We start from the raw sequence: 10976 nt of genomic DNA on the forward strand, positions 1-10976 counted from the left end.
GTCAGGGCAGGGGATGGCTATTGGCACCCCCTAGTGTTCACGTATAACCTCAAAAACACACGCACACACACACGCACACGCACACGCACACGCCAACCCAACCACACAGACACGCACATGCGCGCGCGCGAGCGTGCACACACACACACACACACACACACACACACACACACACACACACTCTCTCTCTCTCTCTCTCTCTCTCTCTCTCTCTCTCTCTCTCTCTCTCCATCTTGTTTACACGTGCGGATTTGACAGAGGGACCAACTGAGAGCAACATTACCACGGAGCTGCTGCCACCATGGCCAAAAGCGATGGATGCGAATATTTCAAAAGAGCGAGCCTCTTCTGGATCATTACCGTGACATTTTCTATGGGATATTTTACTGTAAGTGAACAGAATACGACAAGTCGACAAGTGACAAATAAACTAGGCTGGGCGGTTATTGTTTTCTCTGCTCACACATGCACTACACGTACACAGTAGTAGTACTTGTGTTACAGGCAAATGTATCCGGGTACTTTAGGGTTCGCCATACATTTTGCATACGTACGTATTTATGTTTCCTGTGGTGTTATGAATAATTAATAATGTGGATCATTTTAAACACTGCCAAGTGAAGTCTTACATCACCGCTAATCTGAACGTTATCCACCCATCCATCGAGATAGCAGACAGAGCAGACAGGACAGTGTGGACACAAAGTCCAGTGTCCATTGTCAGTTAGACAGAAATTGCCACACAGTCAACTCAAATCCATGCTAATTTATGAAGAGTGTACAACTGGTACCAAATAGACCCGGGGTTCTATTTGGTTCCATTTGTTGTACAAAAGAAAGTGTACACATATGTTTTAGTTACAAATGGATATTAGACTACTATTGTTGTATTATCATTATTATTGTTGAACATTGCTTGCTTCAGACATGCAGCGTTTTGTATTTGGCTTGTCTGACAACAATGTGCCAAGCTAGTAAAAAAGCATCTCTATGCTTTTGACAGGGGCCCTAAACAGTGCAGAATAATGGTCTTTTGTGTTGTCCATGCACCAGCCATAATCCATATGTTGGACATAAAATGACAATAGTCACATGGGACATGTTTTACTACATCTTTTAAACACAATTGGTGGACTAACTGGTCAATTAATGTTGCTCTGCCTAAGTGGTTTAAAAGTTAAAGCTATAATCTGTAACAAGAGTGTTATTCAGTAACCCCATCATAAACAGATAATACATTTCCAGGTGGGCCATCAATTTTATTTATTTTATTATTATTTTGTCACTTCCAATTTCACTTAATTGTACCCTGTATCCTGTTAGCCTTGAATACATGACTATCATATATGATAGTCATGTATTCAGGGCTAGTATCCTGTATGAGTTGGAGAGAGAGATGGAGAGATGGTGAACAAACACTTTGAAAATGATTGCTACCAGAATCTGGAGCTAATTAACATAAAGTGGGTTTTTTTACACCAGGGGTCTTCAACGTTTTTCAGGCCAAGGACCACCTAACCAAGAGAGAGATGAAGCAGGGACCACTACATATTGTATAAAATTGTGTTGCAGATTACACTTTTTCATAGATTTCATAGAGTTGTCCAGGGGCGTCACAAGGGGTAGGAAAGTGGGACTGAGTTACTAGGGCCCAAGGTGGTGGAGGGGCCTTAATTATTTTATACTTTAGATATTGAAAAATAGCAGATATACAAGCTCACAGCGCGGCACTCTGCGAGGTTGTAGATCTGCTATTTTTGAAAAGTCGTTAAAATGTGTGCAAATCTTTGAATATGTATTTTTTAAGCGAACATTTGTAACTCAAATTTTGTAACTAAATATTATGAGATGCGGATCCGTGGCCAAATACATACCATTTTGGGGGTCCTTCACATGAAAAGGTTTGAGATCCACTGACATCGAAACATGGATTTTTCAAAAAACCTTAGAAGGATTTGAAATATTCAAAGATTTTCATCATTTTTCAAAAATAGCAGATCTACAAGCTCACAGCGCGGCACCATAGTTAAAGCACAGGGGCCCCACAGTGAATCCTTGTACCCGGGGCCCAGAATTTGGTGCGACACCCCTGGAGTTGTCATCAGCGTATGTTGGATTCATGTTAATGTCATAATGTGTATTTTTAGACTTGACTTCTCACTCAAACCCAAACCTCTTTCCCAAAAAATAGACGATCTACAAGCTCACAAGTTGTGAAGCTTGTAGATCAGATATTCTTGTCTAAAGTTCTCATCAGAATAGGGATGATAGGGTTTAAGTTAATGTAAAAAAATATAATTCATCTATCGCACAAAAATGCACTGGCGATCAGTATTCAGACTATTCACGGATCCCCTGTTGAACACCTGATTTACATACACTCCTTCTAACTGTGTGTTGCAGTGCACTGTGTTTGCGCCAGAAAAGATATCATTTGAAAGCCTGGGTCCACTGGGGTCCATGTCCAAGCACTTGGTGGACAACCACCCTGACTTCATGTACAAAGGGTAAGTGAGCCTAGATTATCTGTTTTCACAAGAAATAGCCCAATTGAAGGTACTTGCATTGTGTCAGTGGAAATCACTATTTGCTTTGACAATGTTTGGCAGATTATTGTAATAATAACAATACTATAATAATAATTTGATTTGTAACACACTTTTATATTTTTACAAATCTCAAAGTTTTACAGTTTTTAAAAACAATGGCCTAAAACAGCAAAGTAAAATAAACAATGACAACAATATAAGACCATACTTAAAGTTCAATAAACACGAATAAAATTCAAGGCATAGAAAAAAAACCTAAGGAAGCTAATATTGTGAGACACATTCTAATATAAACACTTCCACCATTCCTCCTTCAGATTCAGAATGAAAGAAATGTAAGGTGTCAAGTACTCATTGACATTGACACATTGTTAGCTTATTTCAAACGCTCCTCATCTGCTAATCAACCATTCAGTCACATGACTGCTGTAATAACATCCCAATATTACACCTTGTGGAGTCACGTGACATTCACAGAGTACTTAGCTTAAGTGCTGTCATTGTGAATTTGTGGCAATCCAATCGAAACCAAACAAAAAGAATCAAAGAACTGTTTGATGGTTGTTGAGGATTAACCCTCACACACTCACTGTCACCAACCTGTCACCCATTGACCTTAACCAGTAAATCCCTATTTTATACTTCAGCTAAGAAATTAGCTGAAGCACATTGTTAGCGCTGCCATTTCAAATGCTCCTTATCGGCCAATCCACCATTCAGTCACATGAGTGGTTAATAAATTCCAGTTAATTTAACTTCACTTCCTTTAGCTAATGACAGCTTAATTTAGCTCATGTTTGCTCTAGACAGAATGAAACCATGCCTTCCAGCTTCTGTGGATGCCCAGGCTGATTCTCAAATTTGCAGATGACACCACTGTTATAGGACTAATATCCAACGATGATGAGAGGGCCTATAGGAGGGAAATTGAAGAGCTAACCCTATGGTGCCAGAATAACAATCTCTCTCTAAATGTTAGTAAAACAAAAGAGATCATCGTTGACTTTAGGAAATCTGAAGTCAATCACAGTCCCGTAACCATAAATGGTTCACCTGTAGACATAGTGGACAGTTTCAAATTCCTGGGTGTTCACATAACAAACTCACTCACATGGTCTCAAAACAGCGAAGGTATCCTTAAGAAAGCGCAGCAGCGATTGTACTTTCTGCGGCGCCTCAGGAGATTTGGCCTAAGCACCAAGGCTCTTGTTAATTTCTATCGCTGTACCATAGAAAGTGTATTGACAGGATGCATAACAGTGTGGTTTGGTAACGTGACTGCTCAAGACAGTAAACAGTTACAGAGAATTGTGAAGAGAGCTGCCAAAATCATTGGCACAGAATTACCACAGCTACACACAATCTATAACACACGCTGTAAGAAAAAGACAGAGAACATCTTAAAGGACAGCTGTCATCCCGCCCATTCCCTGTTCTATCTACTCCCTTCAAAAAAACGTTACCAGAGCATCAAATCTCACACCACCCGCTTCAGTAATAGTTTTTATGCTCAAGCAATCAGGCTGCTTAACGAAGAGATGGAAGCGAGACGTAGGTAGTCATGTACAATATACGCAGTTTTTAAACTGTACACTGTCACACTGTATGGTTGTTTTGTTGTTTTTTGGGTTGTCCTGGGTGACCTGTTGTTGTCGTATTGTTTTGTGTGCAATAAGGCTGAGAGTGCTCTTGGCACAAGCATTTCATTGTTTGTCTGTACTTGTATGGATACGCATTTGACTAATAAACCGAACCTGAACCTGGCTAATATTTTCATGTGTCAACATATACTGTATCTGAATAAGTCTAAATTGTCAAACTTAAAACTGAGTGTTATTTAACTCTGTAACCCCTCAAGGGTCCATCTGATTACATTTGTGCACTCGCTGAGATTTAATGATATTTCTGTGGCCATAACTGCACTATAACGCGGACCAGTTTGTTTGTGTAGGCAGAGGCAGATTCTCTAAAACAAACGAACAACTACTTAATGATTTTGACCATTGCCACATGTTGTTGCCATTTCTAATGCTCCATCAACCATTCAGTCACATGCCTTCTGTAGAGACATCAGAATATTACAACTTGTGGAGTACCACAATTAAAGGGAAATTGTTCTTTCTCAAGTCACGTGACATTCACTTCAGCCTAAGTGCTTTCAATGTGGCAAACCAATTCAATCCAAAAAAATAATCAAAGAACCGTGTGATGGTTGTTGAGGAATAACGTGTCACCATTGACCTTGACCAGTATTTTATACTTCAGCTAATAAATAAAATAGCTGAACTTACCAGATTGTTTCAAATGCTCCTCATCCGCCAATCCACTATTCAGTCACATTCAAACATTACAACTTACAAATAATTTTATGTTGGGTCAATACGTCACGTTTATAGCTTGTAGATCTGCAATAAATGTGGCAATTTCTTTTTCGTCATATAAATCATTAAACCCAAAGTGAAATGTCCCTTTAAATCCTGACCTGAAAAAAAGAAGAAAAAAAAAAAACAAGCACGCACAAGTGCCAGAAGCAAATATCCAAGAAAAAACATGCTCTAAAAGTCTTGATTTGTATTACCACCACGTAGCATGACATTTCGAAACTGGTAGCCCTTCCTCAGGCCAGGAGAAGCTACTTCTTAGGTGCACACCATAGGCTATGTGGTGGTAATACAAATGAAGAATTTTGGAGCTCTTTTAAATTCTGACCTGACCATCTGTACTTTGACAATGAACTTTTTGGGGAAGAAATAACATTTGGGGAAAGAGGTTGAAATGTTATTTGATCAACTTTTTAGCCCCCCTTCCAGTATTCATTTACATTCTGCACAGCAAGATCCTGCGCACACATTGTTTCAGAGTTAAGATACCATTCATTACTGTACTACATTGCATTATTGTATTTGTAGTGTAAAGTTGTGTGGCATTTTATGTACATGTGAATGTTCATTTTGATGTTCTGATCATGCATTTTCAGTTGGTTGAACCTTTTTTAAATGAAGGCTTTTTTTTTCTTGTCCAGGTGGCTGGCAGCTTGGGCTGTACATTTGTTTGAGGCCTTCATTGCAATGAAGATGTGCAGGTAAGAACTAACAATACTCTCGTTCTCCACTAGAGAGTGCTCTGATCAAAATCTTTTTCAGCATACCTTATTCACTCTCATTCAGACAACTTACAGTATCTAGCAGTTATGTGATGAGGAAACAGAAACAAAGAATACATTTATTCTCCCTTTTGGAATGCAAGGGCGGCCTCCAAGTCCAGAGAAATCCAGTTTCTCAATATAGGAAAAGAGAAACCATGTATTTAGGCATTCCTTAAAGAAATACTTCTCCCCCAAACATGACATTTTACCCCCTACAATTACTCGCCCAGTGATGGATTGAATACAAGGATAATTTGGTCCCATCCTCTTTTACAGTACACTTTAAGACATAATAAGACAGAATAAAGCCATAATAAGAAATAATGTGTTGGTAATTAGAGCTAATATATTTTATTAGACAGAAACAAAGACAGAATAGTAGAAAGAGCGAATACATTCTCTGGCACCGTCACCTGCCGCGGAACTGCAGCGGCAGACACTGCCGCACGACCGCTAGTTCGACCAGCAGTAGCACTGCATCGCCGGCGATAGGACCAGCAGTCCCGCCAGTAGGACTGGCGGCCGCCGCACGGACCAGCAGGTCCCGTAGCGGTAAACTGCCCGTCCGTGCGGTGGTGGCTGCCGCGGCAGTTACCAGCGATGCCGGTGCCAGATAATGTATTCGCTTTCTGCTATTCTGTCTCAGCCACCACCGCACGGACGGGCAGTTTACCGCTACGGGACCTGCCGGTCCATGCGGCGGCCGCCGGTCCTACTGGCGGGACTGCTGGTCCTATCGCCGGCGATGCAGTGCGACTGCTGGTCGAACTAGCGGTCGTGCGGCAGTGTCTGCCGCTGCAGTTTCGCGGCAGGTGACAGTGCCAGAGAATGTATTCGCTCTTTCTTTCTTATTATGGCTTTATTCTGTCTTATTATGTCTTAAAGTGTACTGTAAAAGAGGATGGGACCGATAATTTTCACATTCCTATTGCAGTGAAAGAAGAATCCATATTGTTGAAAAAGAAGAGAATTGGGGAAAAAATAGGGGTCCATTATTAAAGCCTGAGCAACATTATCAAAATGTATTTGTCTCAAAGTGTAGTGTCTTGTATCCAGCTCAGTACTTCCATAACATCGCCTTTAAGCAACAAAATATATACTTTTAAAATCACTTCTGGTGTGAACCATCTCAAGCACGAAGCGAGGAATGCGTCTGGGCAGGGGACTGCTCATAAGTCTGACATCTCATTTCTCCGACTACGTGGCTACGTGTGCGGTTAGCTAGGGTTAGGGATAGGGGATAGGTAATGGGTCGGAGCAATGCGCTGTCGGAACAATGACACTCTGCCTATGGGGACTGGGCAACAGTGGGCATGCATCATGGGCTTCAGAGAGCTGAGTTGCACAGGCATGTGAGTCATTCGTGCATCAGCCTGTTAAGCCTGGCAGTGTTCTAAACAATAAGGTTTCAGCAAAACAGCAATGTTTTGTACTAAGGACACAGACTGGATATAGCATATATCTTTCCCAATTCTCTTCTTTTTAAATGCTATTCACTTTGTTTTTTGGGTAAGTAATTGATATTGCCTTATCTTCAGGTTTATTGTCTGATTTCTCTGTAAATATAACATTTAACCTATGCTGTACATACTGCCAGACTGGACTTGAAATCTAACTTGTGTTGTGTTCACTCTACTTGTGTCCTTGCAGACAAAAAGGCATCGACAACATGGCGACTCGCTGCCTGTGGTTCGTCCAGACATTCCTGTTTGGCTTCGCCTCCCTAGGCCTGCTTCTCAAGTATGAACCAGAGCGTCCCAAACAGCAGTGACGCCTGCAAGAGGGGAGCTGAAATCCACATGAGCTGAAATCCATGAGTGTCTTGCTTCTCTGTACCCCTGCCCCTTTCATTGTCATCCTCATAGATATGATCCTCTGTAGGTAGGGGGGTGCAAAGCATGCAAGAAAATAAGCCCTTCCTGTTAAGGGCAGTCCACACACAGCACTATGCTATAAAAAAGAAATGAACACAGGTGGATGGCAGACCGAGTCCAGACCGCAACGATAACAATGACAGTGGTGAATAATCTAGTTATAGTGCTTGGTTTGGATGGCCCTTTAGAGTTATTCCTCTAACATATAATTGAAATGTGAAGTTGAATAGACTTGAATTCATTCAGAATAACTATGCACTAACTGGACCTCCATTCCATTCCATGAGCCTCCATTAAGTAACCTCAGAGACAGCAGTAGCACATTAGACCAATTTTTTGATAGTACATTTTTAAGTCTAGCAGTAGTAATAATAATAATATATTGACTGCAGTCTTAAAAATCACACATGCCTTATGAACTTTGGTAACACAAGTTCAGATTCATCTCGATACAAACACTTTGTTTTAGTGATTGTGGAAACACATTGTTTACATAGAAGTTTTGGCAAAGTAGGCATAATGTTTATAAGGGAATATTTTCTACAGACAGATTTTACTCTAATAGTATAGTTTATTAACATTAAGCTGGAGTGATAATGACAATGTTGCTTTCTCTACTGTTTTGCAACCAACTATTGCTGAAGATAATGTCCGACGGATTGCCTGCCGTCATCATCAACTCCCCTTATTGCCTCAAAAGTCAAAATTAATGAGAATGACTGGAGCCACAATACAGATGTTTTAACATCTTCTGAGGTTGCCTTTATGTGTGAAGTGTTTTGATTTTAAACAAATACTTTGAACAAATTAAATTACAAAGTGTAAGGAATAAAACTGTCACATCAAATAAACGTTGTTTTCTGGTATCAATTACTATATATATATATATATATATACAGGTTATGTTTATATGCAGTCTCATTATACATTTGTTTTTCATAAATAAACACAGTTTGTACCAGGACTTCAGCTCCTTGCTATGGCTTCAAGTCTATGAGCCTCATCCTATATTAAAATTGACTAATGGGAGGGCGGGTTGGCGGACCTCGGCCACCCACTCAGACATAATCCTAAACAAACCTGATATGCCCATATAGGCATGTCAATATGGGCGCTTTTCGACAGGCAAAGAACCGGCTTGGGTTCTTTCTCCCGCCTATGGGAGGTGAGCTTTTTTCCACCGAGAACCAAGTTGGTTCGAAACCGTAAAAGTTGGTTCGGAACGGGAACCACAAAATCCTTGTTTTTTCCAGTGAACCACACTCTGAACTGGGGGACAATGGCTCTGGTTCAATCTGGTTCGCAAGAACGAACCAAGGTTCCAAGAAAGTTGAACCGGCACTGGTTCTGGAACCAAGGTTCTTTTGGTGGGGCCTTTTCCACCGGCAAAGAACCGGTTCTGGTTCTTTCTCCTGCCTATGGGATGAACCAGTGGTGAGCTTTTCCACCGAGAACCGGAGTTGGTTCCGAACTGTAAAAGTTGGTTCCGAACGGGAACCACAGAATCCTTAGCCTAGTAAACTGACTCCTCCCATCTTCTGAATGAAGGCAGGAAGAGACTGGTTTACGAGGCTACAGAATCCTTGGTTCCTTTGGTTCAATTATGGTTCAATCTGGTGGAAACGCATGCCGGTTCGCAAGAACGAACCAAGGTTCCAAGAAAGTTGAACCGGCACTGGTTCTGGAACCAAGGTTCTTTTGGTGGAAAAGGCCCCTATTACTCAGACATAACCATAAACAAACCCATATAGTATATAGAGATCCGGTTGTCCAGAGCCACTGATCTGACCGCTATGCCCATATATGGTCATTCACATACATTGGACCATCTGACATCTAACTCGTGCGGTCATCGGCAAGGACTCGAAGAAGTGCGGTATTCGCTGTCAAGTTGACATGTGGTTGTCCAGTACCGCTGATCCTACCATTACCAATATGTCCATATTCCATACATATGGGCATATATAGGATAGCCAGTTGTCTCTGATCCAGATATGCCCATATATGGGCATATACTGATGACAGCAGTAATCTCCATATATGGGCATAAAGTGATAAGGACAGACATACAGTGATCTCATATATGGGCACATAAGGAACACAGACAGACGGGTACAGTGGGTACTCTGACAAAGCCCCAGACACTGACTTAGACATATCGGACGGCTCGGTGGTGAGACGTTGGTATGAGGGCTATAGCTAGTTTATGAAATATCCAAACATTTTATATTTCATGGGGTCTCTATGCCCGTGACTGACTGAGTGATGGTGTAAATTAGTTTTAGTTTTGGGCACATCAAGGCAAATTGTACATGGTATGCAATTAATGTTTTTCAGCAAACACTAAACTTTGGCTTGGGTTGGGTTGGGTTGGGCCACGATTTGTCCTTGAGACCTGGCACATGGCACCAGAGCTAATCAGTGTATCTTAAGGATACAAAAGTGATTGATCTAGTGTGGAGTTGTCCAGATAAGGTCATAGGGTAGGGTCACAATGTCCTCTGCTAACGATCTTAAGGCATTACAGTGTCTTAATCATGCCTGGAGTCCACAGGAGCTGTCTGTCTCCTGCCATTAATCAAAGAGGACTGGGATCTTTACAAGAATGAGATAACTTTCACCTCCAGCCTCACTTTCACCCCATGTGGAGATAGATACGAGAAGATTGAAGAATAGATCTGCAACAGTGGAATCTTTGACCCACTAACAGCTAGATAACAGCATATTATGTAGATGCACTGACACAGGAGTAATGCAGTATTTTACTTTTCCTATACCGGCATGAAGTCCTCAGAAGTCACGGGATTACCTTAATTTTTATTTTTGGAAGACATTTGTTAAACACTAGCATCACTGATGAACACAGGAAAACAAATACATAGAGAATAATTATGTACAACAGATAAAATAAAACAAAAAAATCTGTATTGAAAAATATACTGTACCTTGCACAGGGAACTGTAGTGTTATTCAGTGGAGCAGTGCAATGTTTAGCGGCTTTGTAAAGGAGTAAGCCTGCTTCTACAGTATATCCATACCTGTGCCTGCAGGACAGTAGCTAATCCAGTGCGTATAAGACTCAGAGTGCTCTGGTATTAATGCCAATCTTTATAGCACTATACACAAATTCAAAATATTGCAGTATAACCACTTTGTTTTCTAAACACATTAGCTTTTAGCAACAGTAGGCCTAGTAGTAATAGTAGTTCTCTTAGTAATTCACTTTTTATCTCAAGGCTTTTCTGTGTTAATTTTAATTCACTGAACTTCAGCCATTGCTTTTTTTTCTGTATTTTCAATACAACAGAGTTCAAGTAAGATACCAGCCATGACACCATGTGATATCATTTTGTTCATTTTGTCTTGTTTCAGTGTTTTGTTTGTGTGTGTTTTTTTTGTCTGTTTTCA

General features: G+C 40.8%; 1 protein-coding gene across 1 annotated transcript; it reads left to right on the forward strand.

Moving 5' to 3' along the window:
• The first annotated feature begins 238 nt into the window (after positions 1-238).
• On the forward strand, positions 239-8434 carry tmem254 (transmembrane protein 254). The gene is made up of 4 exons (XM_080739730.1): positions 239-388; positions 2404-2507; positions 5572-5631; positions 7345-8434. The coding sequence occupies exons 1-4, from the start codon at positions 302-304 to the stop codon at positions 7463-7465; spliced, it is 372 nt and encodes a 123-aa protein (XP_080595856.1). The 5' UTR covers positions 239-301; the 3' UTR covers positions 7466-8434.
• The last annotated feature ends 2542 nt before the right edge of the window (positions 8435-10976 follow it).

Source organism: Nannobrachium achirus (genome assembly GCF_963921795.1).
Source record: "Nannobrachium achirus genome assembly, chromosome: 13".
In the NCBI taxonomy this organism is placed as follows: Eukaryota; Metazoa; Chordata; class Actinopteri; order Myctophiformes; family Myctophidae; genus Nannobrachium; species Nannobrachium achirus.